Genomic DNA, 19,085 nt, shown 5'->3' with positions numbered 1-19,085 from the left:
TATTTAAATGTTACTGAATTTAAGTGGAATTGAAATTTTTATTAGGTGCATCCACTCTCTCCTTTCACTTCTTAACCCCTTCAAGTCTGGCTTCTGACCTCATCATTCCATTGAAACTGCTTTCTCCAAAATATAGTCTTTTAATTGCCAAATCCAATGGCCTGTTTCAGTCCTCATTCTTCTTGACATTTTTGCAGCCTTTGACACTATTGATTGCCTACTTCTCCTTGATACTCTTCTCTCTACGTTTTTGTGATACTACTTTCTTATGGTTGTCCTATCTATTAGACTGTTCCTCCTTAATATCCTTTATATTAGATTCTTATCTGGGCCGCACCCTCTAACCATAGGTGTTCCACATATTTCTGTCCTGGACCCTTTTCTCTTTCTAAACTTCTTCACTTGATAATTTCATCAGGCCTATAAACTTAATTACTGTGTCTGTGCTGATGATTCTCAAATCTCCGTATCTAGCTCTGATTTCTCTGCTGATCCCTGTTCTCACATCTTTGCCTGCCTTTCAAATATATTGAACTGGATGTTCAGTAGACATTTTAAACTCAACATAACCCCAAACTGAACTCAGTATCTTTCTCCCCTAAACCCTCTACCCCCCACACAATTTCCCTATTATTCTAGAGAGCTTACTCACTCAGGCTTGTAAACCAATTCATTATCTTTGACTCCTCACTATCTCTACACTTCCCTTTTCCCCCCAAATCCAATCTGTTGCCAAGGCCTGTTAATTTTCCCTTTGCATTATCTCTCAAACACATCCCCTTCTCTTCTTTGACACTGCCACCACTCCAGAATAGGCCCTCATCACCTCACACTTGGACAGTTGCAATAGCCTGTTGCTTGGTCTGCCTGCCTCCCATGTCTCCTTACTCCAGTCATTCTCTATTCAATCACCAGTGATTTTTTCTAAAGCACAAGTCCTATCATTTCATCACCTTACTTAATGTACTCCAGTGTGTTTTTTTTTCACCTCCAGCACCAAATATAAAATGCTCTGTTTGGCATCAAAGCCCTCTTTAACTTGCCATCTACCCTTTTCTTTCCAGTCTTCTTATTCCCCTCTTAGACCATATTCTTTGGTCCTTTGAAATTGGCTTCCTGGCTGTTGTACAAACAAGACACTCCATCTGTCCTTCTCTATCTTTGCCTCCTGACTTCCTTTAAGTCCCAGCTAAAATCCCATCTTTTACAGGAAGCTTTCCCCCAATGCCTCTTAATCTAGAACTTTTCCTCCCAATTATTTCCTATCTACTCTGTATATAGCTTGTTGTTTTCCCCCCTTTAGATTGAGCTTCTGAGGACAGGAGACTGTCTTTTTACCTTTTTGTATCCCTAGCACTTAGTCCACTACCTGGTATATAGTATACTGGTCCTTAATAAATGTTCATGATGAGTGTTTCTTATATAAGGTTTTCTTTGGGGGGGGGGGGTCCTAACTTCTTTTTTACCTTATTCTGGAATATTTTAAAAAATTATCTGTTTGCTTAGGCATGGTAAAAATACAATTTTCATTTTCTAAAATGAAAACATTTTTTAGTCACATCACTTCAGGATGATTTAGAAAATCTGAGTGACTTGCTAATAACTTAGATCTTTTTGAAGTTCAGTTTTGTTCACTTCCTTTTTGGTATCAATTTGCTTTAGCTAAGTCATTACTCATTCTGTGGCGAAATTAAATCTCTTTTCTAGACCACTTATTTATGTGGAAAGTTGATACATTACTGTAGCAAGCAGAGCTTAATAAACAGAAATAATTAAATACAAAGTATTCTTATTATTGGAGTAAAATACTGTTGCTACAATTGAAAATGATAGTTTAGCTACATTATTTTTATACTAAGGTGGGTGTGGTCCCTTAAATAGTTATGAATAGTGGCTGTTGGTATTTTTGCCATAATGCAGTAGATTCTGCATAAAAAACAGATTGATGCCTTTCAACTTGCAAAAATTTTGGAGTTTTAAAGTAGTTTCCATCTGCCAGGTAATATTCTTTGTTGACAGGAGAAAGAGTTCAGTTAAATTAATTTCAGAAAATAAAGAAAGAGCTAGGTAATCATTCTAAAAGACTTAATAAAATCCTCAGAGATGAGCTATCCAAGTAACTAAGTTGTATTCAAATTATATGAAAATGGAAGGCCTCCCAGCTGCAACTGTGTAGCTGTATTATTAAATTGTGTCACTCTAAGCTGGTGTACCTGTCTGCTCTAACAAAAGAATCCAGGGGTGCCCCCTTTAGGAAGAGGAAAGAAATGTTTTACTAGTTTCCTAGCAAAATTTTATCCCTTTTTTTGTTGTCATTTGAATGCAACATAAAGATTCCGAATAAAGGGATAAGTAGTAGACCTGTGATTTTGCCCTTTTCCTATGATTTTAGAGTCTCAGTTACTTAGAGCAGAGTTGTCAAATTTGCAGCCCAAGTGCAAGTGACCAGGAAAGCTTCAGACCCAGAACCAGATTAAAGTAAAGTAAGGGAAGGGCCAGCTAGGTGGTGCAGTGGATAGAGCACTGGCCCTGGATTCAGGAAGACCTGCATTCAAATCCAGTCTCACACACTTAACACTTACTAGCTGTGTGACCCTGGGCAAGTCACATAACCCCAATTGCCTCACTAAAAAAAAATGTACTACAACATAGAGACTGTTAAATTGTAGTTTTCTAAGTCAATATGTTGCCTGTAGGATCCAGTTCTATTTGAGTTTGACATCACTGGTTTAGATCACTAAGTTAAGTCACTTGTACAGGGTCACAAACCATATGTCCACAGAAGTGACTTGAACCCAGGTCTTCAAGGGCGGGCTTCTTAGTACTCTGTGGCTGAAGGCATTTAAAAAATAATTAAAATCTTTATATTCTATCCCAGACCTTTCACAATATATTGATTAGTTTAGTAGTAAGAGTACAGTTTATTTCTTAATGGCAAGATAGCTTTATGATTTCAAAGTATGCCACCAGTACCAAGAAGAGGCCCCGATTCTTAGTCCTGATTAATGCCTTTATCATTTGGATAAAGGTTGAAAATATTAATGACTCTGTTGGTTGTGATCCTGCCTCTGATAACTTACTTATATTTGACCCTGGCATTTTATTTGACATCTGGCTACTTCAGCTTTTAAATATATAAAATGGAGATAACAATGGCATCTCTTTCCTAACGTTATTATGATAAAATTGAGATTCATATTTGTATAGTACCTTGTAAACCTCAATGTGAGTTGTTATTATTCCTGATAAGGCAGATCTTTCTTCCTAGTCTCCTTCCCTACTGTCATGCACAGTGCTAGTGGGGAAATTAAATATATTTCTGTAAACTTCCCTAAGTCCTTTTAAAAGATTTTTTATTTTAAAATTTTAAAGATTGTTAGTAAGGTTGTATTATGTCTCCCTTTTCTCTCACCACCATGCCCAGTTCCCAGAATCTCTATTGTTTTTCAGCTTTTTATCTAGAATTCTATTCCACAAACATTAATAATGGTGGTGATGGGGCAGCTAGATGGCGAAGTGGTAAAGCACCGGCCTGGGATTCAGGAGGACCTGAGTTCAAATCCGGCCTCAGACACTTGACACTTACTAGCTGTGTGACCCTGGGCAAGTCACTTAACCCTCATTGCCCTGCAAAAAAACCCAAACCAACAAAAACAAACAAAAAAATAACGGTGGTGATGGTGATCCACATTTAATAGCATTTTGAAGTTAGCAAAGCACTTTCAATACATTTTCTCATTTGAACCTTGAAACAATTCTGTGAGATCAATATCAATATCAGTCTCATTTTATAATTGATGAAACTGAGGCTCTAAAATTAAGTGAATTGTCCGTGCTCTCATGTGTAGTAAGGATCCGGGTGCAAGTGAGTGCCGGCTATAAGTAACAGACTCTGAATTAAGTACTGGGATAAATTCATTGATAGCTTCCCTAATGAAACCTTGTGTTCTGATATAGGAACATGGAAAATCTAAGACCACATAGAGTTTGATAAAGTACATAAGAATTATATGAGTTATATTAGTCTTGAGGGGCAGGAGGTCATTCCCAAACTAGAGGGTGTAACGATTGGAATAACGCCACCTGCTGGATACTTACTGTAGAAGAGTTCTGCCCATGAAGGGAAGGTCCTTTGAGGGCAAGACCAGGAGTCAGAAGTGACTGTGGGCTAGTGGGAGGAGGACGGAAGAGACTGGCGCTCAGGCTCGCTCTCTTTCCTCTGGACTTGGTGGAGAGCGGAGCTAGAACTGTGCTCTCCCTTTACTAGATAGGAATCTAGGCTTTTTCTCTCTCTTTACAAATCTTATTCTCCCTTAATAAATGCTAAAAGTCTAACTCTTGCTAAAGTTTATAATTTATTGGCGACCCACTCATTAGATATTTTAGACAGTTTAGCTAGAATTTTAGCCCCTTAACAAGGGGAAGAGGATAAGGAAAGGCTTCCTGAAGAATCTGTAAGATGTTTATAGGTATGGAATGGGAGAGCAATAATATAAATATAAAAAAAGCATAAATAAAGGTGTGCAGAATTGAATAGTACTAATGATGTATGGGGGACATTAGTCACTCTAGTATAGTTTGAACCATAGAGTTTGTGTGGGTGGCAATAAGTGTGAAATATACTGGGAAAAGTCGTCTAAGTGACCAAATGTGGAAGACCTAGAATGCTAGCTAAGCCTGAGCTAGGAAACTATGGAAGGGTTTTGGACAAGAGGGGTTAACTGACCAGGTCTTTGCATAAGAAAGAAAAATTAGTCAGAAACATAGAGAACGGATTGTAGATGGAAAAAACTCTTTAGGAGCTAATTACAGTAGTTCTAGTGGCCAGTAAATAAGGGATTGTCTAGCAGTAGGAATAGAGAGGGATGAGAAATGTTGGTTTGGCAGAATCACTGGAGACTTGGTGACTGAATGGATGTGGGGAGAAAAAGCTAGAATCAAAAAACATCAAAGTTTTGATTATTGTCACGTATTAGTACATCTCTGACAGACAGAAACCAGTGAAGTAGAGGAAGAACAAGTAATAAACCTTAGTTTTGGATGTATTAAGTTTGAAATTACTGGTGGAATTTACATATATGTATGTAAACAGAGTTCTTTGAAATCTTAAAACATTACTATAAGTGTCAGCTATTGTTATATCCCGTCTCATTTTTTTTTTTTTTAGTAAGGCAATTGGGGTTAAGTGACTTGCCCCCGGGTCACACAGTAGTAAGTGTTAAGTGTCTGAGGCCAGATTTGAAACTCAGGTACTCCCTGAATCCAGGCTCCCCTCACAGGGCAGTCCTATCCCACTGTGCCATCTAGCTGCCCCTCCAGTTCATTTTTAATACTTGTTTGGAAATTAGGAGATAGGCTTATTTTAGAGGGCTCTTATTTGTGAATCACCTGAACGGTTATAACTAAAAACAGTGACCTGAATGAGTTTGCTACCAAGCAAGAAGATATATACTGAAAAGGCAAGAACATAACTGTGAACACCCTTCTTTTTTTTTATCGAGTTTTTTCTAAATTATGAAAGTATTTTATTATTTTCCAGTTAATGTAGAGATAGTTTTCACCATTTGTTTTTATAAGATTTCTACTTTAAAATTTTTCCCCTCCCCCAAGACAGACAGCAAGTGTAATCTGATTATAGGTTATATATGTACAATAACATTAAATATTTCTGCATTAGTCATGTTGTAAGAGGAGAATCAGAGCAAAAGGAAAAACCTCAAAAAGAAAAAACAACAGCACCCAAACAAAGAAACTGGTTCAATCTGCATCCATATTCCACAGTTCTTTTTTTTTTTTTTCTGGATTTGGAGAGCATTTTCGATCATGAGTCCTTTGGAACTATCTTGTACCATTGTATTGCTGAGAAGAATCAAGTCTATCACAGTAGTCAAACCATAATGTTGATGATACTGTGTACAATGTTCTCCTGGTTTGCCTCATCTCATCATCATCCAGTTCATGCAAAGTCCTTCCAGGTTTCTCTGAAATCTGCCTGCTCATTATTTCTTACAGCACCAATAGAATTCCATACATTCGCATACCACAACTGTTTCAGCATTTCCCCAATTGATGGGCAACCCCCTCAATTTCCAATTTCTTGCCACCACAAAAAGAGCAGCTATAAATATTTTTGTACATGTGGGTCCTTTTCCCTTTTTATGATCTCTTTGGGAAAAAAGACCAGTAGTGGTATTGCTGGGTCAAAGGGTAAGCACAGCTTTATAGCCCCTTTGGGCATAATTCCAAATTGCTCTCCAGATAGGTTGAATCAGTTCAAAGCTCCACCAACAATGCATAATTATGTGTTCCAATTTTTCCACAGCTTCTCCACCTTTATTATTTTCCTTTTTTGTGATATTAGCCAATACTGATAGGTGTCAGATGGTACCTCAGAGTTGTTTTAATTTGCATTTCTCTAATCAATAGTACTTTAGAGCATTTTTTTCATGTGGCAATAGATAGCTTTGATTTCTTCATCAGAAAACTGCTGTTCATATCCTTTGTTTTGTTTTTTTGTTTTTTTTTTTTTGTGGGGCATTGGGGGTTAAGTGACTTGGCCAGGGTTCACAACACAGCTAGTAAGTGTCAACTGTCTAAGGCTGGATTTAATCGGTACTCCTGAATCCTAGGCTGGTGCTTTATCCACTGCATCACTAGCTGCCCCCCCTTTTTTTTTGTTTTGTGTTCATATCCTTTGGCCATTTCTCAATGAGGAATGACTTGGATTCTTTATAAATTTGATTTTAGTTCCTTGATATATTTTAGAAATGAGGCCTTTAAAGGACTTCCGGGGCAGAGCCAAGATGGTGGAGGAAAGGCAGTGAGCTCTGAACTCATACATGTTCGTTCCAAAAAAACATCCAAATAATGCCATAGGAAAATGCCCGGAGCAGCAAAACTCACAGAAGAATGTACTGAAATCATCTTCTTTTTTTTTGGTGAGGCAATTGGGGATAAGTGACTTTCCCAGGGTCACACAGCTAGTAAGTGTCAAGTGTCTGAGGCTGGATTTGAACTCAGGTCCTCCTGAATCCAGGGCCGGTGCTCTATCCACTGCACCACCTAGCTGCCCCTGAAATCATCTTCTAACCAAGAACAGCTTGCAAGTTCAGAAGGAGGGAGCTGCTGTGCTGATACAGGAGTTGAGCCCAACCCCACAGTCACCCTGACACAGATCCAGTCCCAGGAAGGCCTCACCAGAGAAGGAGACCCCCCCCAGAGCCTCTGAATCAGCTGAAGTGCCAGTGTTGTCTAGAACTAAGCTCACAGTCTGGTGAGAGGGCTGAGCCCTGGGCAGCGGGGAGACTACAAGGGTCTATGCTGGTGCTGAGGCAGAACTTGGATTTTTCACCCCTGCTGAGAACCAGGAGGTAGGCTTGATTGAGTAGCAGTGGCCCAGGTGGGGGGAGGGGCACAGGCTCATTGGAGCTGACAACCACAACACACAAAGCTGGTTGATTAGCAAGTTGGTCTGGGATCATCTATGGACCAGGGCATAGGCCAGGCAAGTGAAGAATCTGATCCTCCTTAAATCATACCACCTGGGACTTCTTAAGCTTGGGATACTGCAGCATGGAAACAGTGCCCCACTTTAAGGAGCTAAAAGTCAAGTAAAAGGAAGGCAAGATGAGCAGACAGAGAAAGATGAGGACCATAGAAAGTTTCTTCAGTGACAATGAAGACCAAGGGGCACCCTCAGAGGAAGATGTCAACATCAGGGCCCCTATATCTAAAGCTTCCAAGAAAAATATGAATTGGTCTCAGGCCATAGAGGTGCTCAAAAAGGACTTTGAAGATAAAGTTAGAGAGGTAGAGGAAAAAATGGAAAGAGAAATGAGGGTGATGCAGGAAAGACATGAGAAAAAAGTCAACAGCTTGAAAAGTCCAATTGACCAAATGGAAAAGGAGGTACAAAAGCTCTCTGATGAAAATAATTGCCTAAGAATTAGGATTGAACAAATGGAAGCCAGTGACTTTATGAGAAAGCAAGACACAATAAAGCAAATCCAAATGAATAAAAAAAAAAATAGAAGGCAATGTGAAATATCTTCTGGGAAAAACTGCTGACCTGGAAAATAGGTCCAGGAGAGATAATTTGAAAATTATTGGTCTACCTGAAAACCATGATCAAGGAAAGAGCTTAGACATCATCTTCCAAGATATTCTCAGGAAAAATTGCCCTGAAATTCTAGAAGAAGAAGCTAAAATAGAAATTGAAAGAATCCACCGATCACCTCTAGAAAGAGATCCCAAAAGGAAAACTCCTAGGAATATTATAGCCAAGTTCCAGAGCTCTCAGGTCAAGGGGAAAATATTTCAAGCTGCCAAAAAGAAAGAATTCAAGTACTGTGGAGCCCCAGTCAGGATAGCACAAGATCAAGCAGCTTCTACATTAAAGGACCGGAGGGCATGGAATATGATATTCCAAAGAGCAAAGGAAATGGGATTACAACCAAGAATCACCTACCCAGCAAAATTCAGCATAATCTTTCAGCAGAAGAAATGAGGCCTTTATCAGAAGTACTGGCTATAAAAATTGTTTCTCAGTTTTCTGCCTCCCTCCTAATTTTGGATGCATTGCTTCTGTTTGTACAAAACCTTTTTAATTTAATGTAATCAAAATCATCCATTTTGCATTTCATAATATTCTCTATCTCTTGTTTGGTCATAAACTGTGTGAACACCGTTCTTAAAGAGGTCAGGGCAGGGCTAGGAGGAGGAAGCAGAGAAGGATCTGTTAGGGAAGTAGCAAGAGAATAAAGAGGGCATGTTGAAGTAGAGTCAGTCAGCTGTTATTAAGTACTTACCATGTGCTAGGGCAGCTAGGTGGCCCAGTGGATAGAGTACTGGTCCTGGATTCAGGAAGACTTATCTTCCTTAGTTCAAATCTAGCCTCAGACACTTACTAGCTATGTGACCTTGTCAAGTTAATTAACCCTGATTTTCAGTTTCCTCATCTGTAAAATGAGGTGGAGAAGGATGGGGCAGCTAGGTGTCACATTGGCCCTGGATTGAGGAGGACCTGAATTCAGGTCCAGTCTCAGACACTTGACACTTACTACCTGTGTGACCTTGGGCAAGTCATTTAACCCTCATTGTTCTGCCAAAAAAAAAAGAGGTGGAGAAGGTTATGGCAAACCACACCAGTATCTTTGCCAAGAATAACCCAAAAAGGAGTCACAAAGAATGGATATGACAGAACAAGGACTGGGGTATGCACAAACAAGATACAAGATAAATTAGAGCTAATCTCAGGGAAGACAGTAAAATTATGGAAGTCCAGGAAAGGCTTTTGTAGAAGATGGAACTTCAGTTCAGACTGGAAGAAAGTCAGGAGTAGAGATGAGGAAGAAGAGTTACAGATAGGTCAACATTGGTGCAAAGAAACCCCCACCCCTACCAAGAAAAAGCTAAGAAAAAAAAAGACTTAGAGAGCAGTTTAGTGATGAAGATAGTCACTCAGTTACAAGAGCTAGCTCTGGCAGTGCAGGTGTCAGCCTTCTCATCCATGTGTTCATCCCTGGAAAATATACTGCCAACGTAAGTGAATTTATCCACAGCATTCAAATATTCTCCAAAGTGTGGGAGAGAAATGATATCAAACTGCCTATCCAACTGAAGGTCTACAGAGCCATTGTGCTGACCTCATTTTGATATGCCTGTGCCATGCCAGGAAATTGAATCACTTCCATTTGAATTGTCTTAAGGAGATTCTGAAGATCTCCTGGCAAGATAAGGTACTGGACAGTGAGGTCCTTTCTTGAGCTGAACTGCCAAGCATTCAAACTCCATTGCAAAGAATGCTAGTTAGATGGGTTAACCACATTGTTCAAATGCTCATGAGGAAGTCAGAAGAAGCAATACAAGGACACTCTCAAGGTCTCTCTTAAGAACTTTGGAATTAATTGCATGATGTGGGAGACACTGGCACAGGACCACTTAGCATGGTATACCTGCACCAAAGAAGGTGCTGTGCTATATGAGCAAAGGAGAATTGCCATAGCTCAAAAGAAACATGAGATGACCAAATTTAGAGATTTTTCACCCCAGATGTTCATATGGACTATTTGTGCCCCACCTGTGATAGACACTTCCAAGCTCGTATTGATCTAATCAGCCACAGTCGGACATACCATGCCTTGACTCTAGTGTAGTGATGTCATTTTGGTGCTCTTTGAGCATAGTGGGCAACTACTAACAATTATAAGAAGTTAAGTCAAATCAACAAACAATTGCTTGTTGACTTGAGGACAGAATTGGTGATGAGGTAGCTTCAAAACCCACTTTTTAAAAGATGTTAATGTTGTATGTATGTTTTATCTTCTTGCTAGACTATAAATTCCATCAGAGACTTTCCTAGCTAAATTTGGCATGCCTCAGTTTGTAGCACAGTTTGCTGTACTCTTAGTATTTCAATAAATGCAATTTGGCATGCAAAGGATGGAGAAAAAATGGAATTATAGGTGAGAGTACTAGAAACATCAAGAGAAGGCATTTTAAGATTTGGGGCACTTGAGCATATTAATAGGTTTTTGGTAAGGACCTAGTAGAAATTAAAGTTGTGGAGAAGGAATGCTTGATTAGAAGATATTGGAGGAGGGCAAGAGGGTTTTTGATAAAAGGCACAGGTGGGTTAGGTTTATCAAGGAGAGATAGGGTAGAAATATTGGTAAGTATTGAGATTTGAAAGGGAGCTAAGGGGATTGCCTGCTATTGAACCTCAGTTTCTTTAATAAGGGGCAGAGTGATAAGGATTTATATGGTGAGAGAGAGAATTTATATAACACCTTCTATGTGCCAGGTATTGTGGTAAGTGCTCCACAGCTATCTCATTTGAGATTTACAACAACTCTGGGAGGTAGGTGCTATTATTATTCCCATTTTACATTTTAGAAAACCAAGACACACAGAGGTTAAATGACTTGCCCAGGGTCACACAGCTAGTAAGTGTCTGAGGCTGGATTTGAACTAAGGTCTTCCTGACTCCAGACCCAGCACTATGTTCACTGTGCCACCCAGATGCCCCATAATAAGAAGTGCTAAAAATTTGAAGGATTGATTGAGGTGCCATTTGAGGCTGGTGACAAGAGGAAAGAGGTTTGGAATAGTCTTTGGATAATGATTAGAGAAATCTATACCAGAAGGATTACTCAGCAGTAATGATGGGTCATCTGAGTTTGGGTAGCATGAAAAGCACCTGTGAGGATGTTCTCACTATCAATTCAACCTGCACGAGAGTCCTGTGCAACTTCTGTCAGTGTTTTCCCATAAATTTACCCCACAGGGAACCACCTAACCTGCTTTATTTTTATCTTGACATCATGAGATTACTACTAGAAGAGTAGCAGGCCATATATTAGTTATTCCTTTCTCTCATTTCATGATTAGCTCGTTGTTTTCCTTCTCTTATTTCCTATTCCCCTCCCCCTTTCTTTTCTTTTCTTCTTCTTCTTCTTTTTTTTTTTTTTTTGGTGGAGCAATGAGAGTTAAGTGACTTGCCCAGGGTCACACAGTTACTATGTCAAGTGTCTGAGGCCGGATTTGAAATCAGGTCCTCTTGAATCCAGGGCCGGTGCTTTATCCACTGCACCACCTAGCTGCCCCATTCCTATTTCTCTTATATATAGCTTGTTTGTACACATTTATTTGCTTGTTATATTCCCCATTAGATTATGAGCTCCTGAATGGCAGGAACTGTCTTTTGCCTCTTTTTATATCCCCATTGCTTAGCATAGTGCCTGATTCATAGTAGGTACTTAATAATGTTTATTGATTGATTTTTTTTCAAGAATGCATTTCTTTGATGACTTAATGCTAGTGCCTTCCCTCTGTGGCTATGCCCAACTTAGCTTCACTATATATTACCTGTACATAGTTCTTTGCATGTTGTCACCCCTATTAGCTCCTCTAAGCTCCTTGAGAGTAGAGGCTTTTATTTTGCTTTTCTTTGTAATCTATACATAGCACAGTACCTGGTATATATTAGGTACTTAATATATACTTGTTGACTTGATATTCTTAACATTCTACTTCTTTTTAGTTCCTTGTTATTAGTTAAAGCCTGCTTACATTAGCCATGCACATTGCCTTCAAAGAGATCACTTAATTTAAAATTTTTGGAGAATACATTATCGTATAACTCATACATCATCACTGGTAGATTATTAGTATTAAAAATATGGGCAGCGAAGGGGTATAAAACTGTGCATACTCTTTGATCCTGCAATACCACTGCTAGGTCTATATCCCAAAGACATCCAAAAAAAGAGAAAAAGACCTATTTGTACAAAAATATTTATAGCAGTTCTTTTTGTGGTGGCTAAGAATTGGAAATCAAAGGAATGCCCATCAATTGAGGAATGGCTAAATAAGCTGTGGTATATGATGGTGATGGAATATTATTGTGCTATAAGAAATGACAAGAAGGACTATTTTAGAAAGGCCTGGAGAGACTAGTATGAACTGGTACATAGTGAAGTGGGCAGAATCAGGAGAATGTTGTGCATTGTGCACAGTGACAGCAATATTGTTTGATGAAGAACTGTGAATGACTTAACTATTCTCAGCAATACAATGATCCAAGACAATCTGAAAAGACTAATGATGAAGCATACTATCCCCCTTCAAAGAAAGAACTGATATTGATTGAACACAGACTGAAGCATGCTATTTTTCACTTTAATTCTCTTGGTGTTTTTTTTCTTTTATTTGAGTTTTCTTATGCAAAATGACTAATATGGTAATGTTTTATGTAATTGTACGTGTATAACCTGTATCTGATTGCTTACCGCCTCAGGGAGGAAAGAGGGAAGGGAGGGATAGAATTTGGAACTCAAGACCTTAAATAAAAATGTTTATTAAATATTTTTAAAAATATGGGCAGGTATTATATTCTGGATTTATAGATAATTGATACAAATACATAAGAACAAGCACCATCTCTCAGTAGTATAACGATTAGAATGATGCCACCTTCTGGAGAGTTACTGTAGGAAAGCTCAGCCATGAGGAGAAGGCATCTGAGGGCAAGCCATGCAGCTTTCTTTGGTGTCAGGAAGTGACATTTGCTTGTGGGTACTGTCAATCAAGGCTACCAACCAATTAGCTTGGAGATGTGTGTGTGAGTGGATGGGATGTTGCCAGTTTCACAGGAGGCTTGTGGGATGAAGGAGGTGTGCCTCACTTTCTTTCATGAGGACTCTCGTGGAGAGTGGAGCTAAAATGTGTGCTCCCTGAGACAGATAGATAGATAGATGTAGGCATCTAGGCTTCTTTCTCTCTCTTCACCAAATTCTTATTCTCCTTAATAAATGCTTAAAAGTCTAAACTTTTGTTAAAGCTTATAATTTATTGGCGACCACTCATTAGATATTTTAGACAGACTAGCTAGAATTTTAGCCCCTTACAGTAGATATGAATAGACAATTCTCAAAAGAAGGCTATGAGTCATGTTGGGGGGAAATGCTCCAAATCATTAATAATAAGAGAAATGCAAATGAAAGCAATTCTGTTTCTACTTCATACTCATCAAATTGGCAGAAATGACAAAGAAAAATAACAGTTGTTATAGGTGTTGTGGGAGTACAGGCAAACTATTATACTATTGGTGAAACTGAATTGTTTCAACCCTTTACAAAAAGTCACTAAACTGTATAACCTTTGACCCAGCTATGGAAGCATATTTTTAAAATCCCCTTTTTAGTTTCTCTAGAAATACTAAGAAATAATTTTTATCTGCTCTTAAAAACCCTTTCCAAAATCTTTGCAACAGCCCCGTGGAAAGGTTGGTAATAAGTTGAGGCCAAAAAAAAAAAAAAGCTTCTCTTTAGGAAAATGACTTTAAATGTGGTTGTCAGCTGTTGTAACTAAGAGTAATGTATTTACACCATTGCCTTCCTCACCCCTGAAGTGATTGGGACAGGTTTTTTGCTCATCTACTGGAAGTAATGCCATAACCCATCCTTTCCATTGAGAAAGCATTACAGGTAACTAGGTGGCTCCAGGCCTGGAGTCAGGAAGGCCTGAGTTCAAATCCTGATTCAGACACTTACTAGATATGTGTCCTTGGGCAAGTTACTTAACTTTGGTCGGCCTCAGTTTTCTCATCTGTAAGATGGGGATAATAATCTCACGGTGTTGTTGTGAGGATCAAATAAGATAATATTTGTAAAGTGCTTTGCAAACCTTGCTTTATAAATGCTAGCTATTGAGAAAGGATACTGATAGCTATCAAAGGGAGAGGGCAGAGTTCCCTCTGTTTATTCCGGGGTTGAGGCGAGTGGTCTAGGAAGGAATGAAATAATGATTTGGTTACTTTCCAATTCTGGAATGTTAACCCAAATTGTATTTTTATAAATTGTAATATTTTCCTTGTTCAAGATTTTAAAAAATGATATCTCAGGTTGTCTCAGGGCAGAAAATCATTTTGGAGGGTATGGGGAACTATGCCAGTTTGGACATCTCCCTCCAACATACATACAGTTATTCCTTCTACCTGGTGATTTTTCCCCATTGTGGTTTTAATATGTTGCAGGGTGGCATAAATTAAATGGAAATTTGGGGGGAGTTTTGCAGAAGCTGAAGAAGATACAGAAAAAGTTTAGAAACTCAGAAATGTATAAAATATGTTTATAGTATTGCATAATATCAACATATTTTTTCTTGTAATACCATAATAATTCAGACTTCTCTGGTATGAAGGGAAGGTCATTACTCAGATTTTCCAGATCATGGGGGCATCTGAGGGAAATCATCAAAGACCTCCTCGATGAAAATTAGAAATAAAGTTTTGTGTGTGTGTGTGTGTGTGTGTGTGTGTGTTTACAAGAAATACCCACAAATGACCAATTCTTTACTACCATACAACCGACTGAAAAATATAGAAATTACAATACTGTGTTTACTGATTGTTGACCATTAAAAAAGATTTTGGATTATAGAATAATATGCCCACTTTACAGGAGGTGGTGAGAGACTCAAGTAGGGTGGATTGCTCTAATGCAAAGGGGGTAGTGTAGTAGATGAAGGAGAGGAAAAATTCTGAGATCATCTCTAGATATATATGTCTAGCAGAGAGTTAGAAATAGGTGAAAGCTGTTCAGGGAAGAGAATGGGGCTGAATATATATATTTGGTAGAACAAAGAACCGCCTGGATATATGTGGTTGAGGACAATGAAAAATAAATCAGTTGACATTAGTCATGGGAGTACTGCTGTATGGGTTGAGTATTGAAAACCTCAGTCCTTGGATATGGGGTTGGTGGAGGGAAGACTTGGAATGAAGGGGAGGCTGAAGGCAAGGAAATAAAAAAAATCCCTTATCTTTCAGTCTTCATCATTTTGAGTATCTCAGTATATTTAGTGGTGGTTGTTAAGATGATATTAGGGAGAACTTTGGTCATTTATGCTGCTTATAGATATTTCAATAGATCTGTGATCTCTTCAATATGGTTTGTTCCAGCTTTGTGAAAAACAAAAACAAAACCCTATGAAAGTGAGATGAAAACTAAAAATTTGGTTTGACTGTGTCAAACCATGCCAATTGGTCACTTAGATAAACTTCTTACTACTATTCTCATTGTTCTGCAATACTAAGTGTCAGATTAGGGTTGCAGATTTTATCTGTAAATGCTATGCACATAGATTCAGTCTTCATGGTTTATTTGTTGCATGAATAACAATGAAAAATGAGACCATGATTGAGGAGCCATTTTTTATTTATTTGAGTATAACTTTTTGGGATATTAGAAATTTATCTTAATTATGATTTTAAAGGAATTTCACTTATCTTGTAAATGCAGATTAGATTATACATAATGAACATTCCACAGTTGTTCTGTAGCACAAGCATACCCTACCTAAAAAGAATCAGTTTGTTCTGAGAAAATAGGATAGTTTAAATGACATTTCCAGGAGCAATTAGTTCCATGAGAAAAAATATTACAAATGTACCATTGTGGTTACAGCAGGATTTGGTTTAATGTATTAATAATAACTCTGGCTAGAGCAATACCATGTGGGAGTATACTAGTATTATTAATATTCATGTCTCTTTCTTTTTCTTATAGAAGACCATTGGTAAAATTGCAACCTGCTTGGAATTACGAAGTGCAGCATTACAGGTAAACAAATTTCTTCCTGAGCAGTAGCTGTCATTCTGCTAAATGTTTGCCATACGTACTAAAAGACTGTATTCTTTCAGAGAAACTTTTGTAACAGGATTTTTTCTGTTAGGCTAGCAAGAAGATTTAATGTTTTTAAAACAAGAGAAAATAGAAAACTTTTTTTCCCTCTCATTTCCTTTACCTTTAAGTGCTTCCAAAAAACCAGATAACAGTGACTCAGTTTGTCTCTTGGTAATAAGAAATTGATTGCTTTTAGCTTATATATGAGAAGTTCCTATTAGAAACACAGAATGCAAAAAAAGAAACAATGCCTTTTCTCATTGATTAAAGTACAGAGAATAAAAATTAGGTTTGTAATAAATGTATAATATACATATTTTTTATTTAGTCCACACAGTCTCAAGATGAATTTAAACTGGAGGACCTGAAAAAGCTAGAACCAAGTAAGTTGAATCATATGATTTTATTACACTTTAAACATTATTTCAGATAGTAAGATTAATAAAATAAGATTAAATGGCATGGGTGGTAATTTTATAGTCTATGAAAATACAAATATGCTTGATCTTTGTGTACTCTTGTAATTAATATACTAAAATGTTTATAGCTGTTATCCCTTTGAATTTCATTTTCACTGCACCTTTCTATCTTGGTTCATAAGGTATTGGAAGGAGGGGAAGATACCAGACATGGAAAAAAATAGTAATTCTTTCCTTCATCTCCTTCCCCCCCCCAAAAAAAAAAGTGTCCAAGAAATTGTCAACAACTATTGATATAAAAAAAGTTTTATGAGAAAAATACAAACTCCTCAAAGACCTCCTTGATGAGAATTAGAAATTAGAAAGTATGAGAGTATTTGAAGGCATGATTTTAAAATGCTATTTTATTTTTTGATAGACATTGATCTATGTAAATTTAAATCATTGCGATAAGGATAACCCTGTGCCACCTAGCAATCTTAGAATATCTTATTTAGAGTCATCTGGAAAATATATCGTGGCATGTGGAAATGTGTATTGATGATACTTAAAATAATACTTTAGTGATGTTCTTTTTAAAAAATCACTGTCACTTAGCACTGATTTCCCTTCCAGATCATGTCCTTGCAACAAAAGAGTAGTCAAGTAAAGCAAATCAAGATGTTGCTGATGTTGAAAATATATTTTATTCTATACCTCTAGTCTGCTACCTCTCTAGTGCCTAGAGACAGGAGGATATTTCACCATTAGTCATCTGAAAGTCTTTATTGTTTTTCTTTATGTTATTACAGTTTGATGATACTTTTAAGGAAATGTAAATGTTTACTGTCCAAACCCTATTTTGTCTTCTGAAACCTTTTCTCTCCTAGAAGAAAGGATTTGCATTATAAATTTTTATCATTAAGGTTGTTGCCAAATAATCTTGTTGGTTGCAACAAATATTTGTTAGGATAAATGTTGGCCCACATAAACACAACCACACTAATTAAAGATAAGACTAAAAACCAGCCAAGACTTTTTTTTCTTTTTCAGTAAGGCAAAATGTCCTATCTTGAAAATGTTTATGCATAAGCACAGTTCCTTACCTTTATCCATCTGTTAAGTCAAAATTATAAATGTCTACAGAATCCTAATTTTAGAGCTGCAAGAAATCATACAATTAGAGCCAGAAGGGACCTTAGAAGTCACATATAGTCCAATGTGCATATAAGGAAATGGGCCCAGAGAGGTTCAATAACTTACCCAAGGTCATGTACACAGGTAGCAAATGGCAAAGATAATCTTCAAACATAGGCTCTCTGACTCCAAACCAAGTATTTTTTCCTCCACCTTATTTTGCCTCTCTGTATAGGAAGGACCTAAGAGGTCATGGATTCAAAATTCTTAATTTTAGAACTGAAGAAAATGAAACCCTAAAAGATTAAGTGACTTGCCAGGATCCTAATTAGAACCCAGGTCTCCTACTCTTTCCATCATAGCTCTATGAGTTTGTTTTAACTGCCTCACTTGAGAGGCTTAACATGCATTTCACCACATAAGAACTAAGGATAGGCTATTTGGGCTTTTGCAGTTTCTGATGTAATAGCATAACGGCCATGGACAAGAGTATATTATTTCTGGTGGTAGCAATAGGATTTGAATTACAAATTAAATATGTTTATCAAGTAAAAAGAGGACATCGTTCATTTGGCAGTTTGGGGCATATCTGTTGGCTGTTATTTTAGGTGGGTGCCAGATTAGTGGAGGCATGTAGCAGATTTGCTATGATTTGGGTGTTTTTATTTCTCTTCAGAATAGTTTCCTTCTGAGGATGGCAAGAAATATAAAAATGAAGTCATTTTAGTGGCAGATTACTTTATATAACTGATAGAAATTTTATTTTAATCAACATGGTTCTATTATTTTAAAATAGCAAATATAATCCTAGCTCTCTTGAGGTTAAAATCTATCACATAAAGCTTACGTTTTCATTTATTTTGATTCTTAATTTCCCATATTAAAATGTGTCTGAACTGAAATTGAATGTTTTCTTATAGTTTTAAAAGTAATTTTAAAATCAGTAAGGCTAAAATGAAAGGGAGGGGAGGGACAAAGTATTAATTACTCTGGGGAAAAGTATAGTATAATAGTATAAGCAAAAAATATTTTTGTCAGCCCCATAAATACTGGAATTTTATTTCAGTGGAAAGTCATATCTGATTATGTTTGTGAATAATATTTGCTATCATTTACGTTGCCCATTTTAAGGTTTGCAAAGTACTTTTATGTGATGATACCTACAGCAACCTAGGAAGTTATTGCTACTGTTATCCCCATTTTGCAAATGGGGAAACTGAGGCTGACAGAGGTTAAATAACTTCTCCAGGGTCACATAGATAGTAGGTATCTGAGGCAGGATTTGAATGCAGCTCTTCCTGACTGCCAAGTTAACCGTAATCCTGTGCCACCTAGTTTTCCTATAGTACATTAGGATATGTGAGAG

The 19,085-nt window shown here is 37.4% G+C and overlaps 1 protein-coding gene across 3 annotated transcripts in view; it reads left to right on the top strand.

Moving 5' to 3' along the window:
* Positions 1 to 19,085, top strand: part of AIDA (axin interactor, dorsalization associated) — a 57,058-nt gene that overhangs the window by 18,441 nt on the left and 19,532 nt on the right. For all 3 annotated transcript variants that reach the window (XM_044001167.1, XM_044001165.1, XM_044001166.1), the window contains exons 3-4: positions 16,068 to 16,121; positions 16,513 to 16,567. In XM_044001167.1, the coding sequence (XP_043857102.1) occupies positions 16,068 to 16,121; positions 16,513 to 16,567 (109 nt within the window). The remainder of the gene's footprint in view (positions 1 to 16,067; positions 16,122 to 16,512; positions 16,568 to 19,085) is intronic.

This window comes from Dromiciops gliroides, chromosome 4 (assembly GCF_019393635.1).
Source record: "Dromiciops gliroides isolate mDroGli1 chromosome 4, mDroGli1.pri, whole genome shotgun sequence".
NCBI lineage: Eukaryota > Metazoa > Chordata > Mammalia > Microbiotheria > Microbiotheriidae > Dromiciops > Dromiciops gliroides.
Note: the sequence above shows the minus strand (reverse complement) of the source record. Positions and strands in the feature narration are given on the sequence as shown.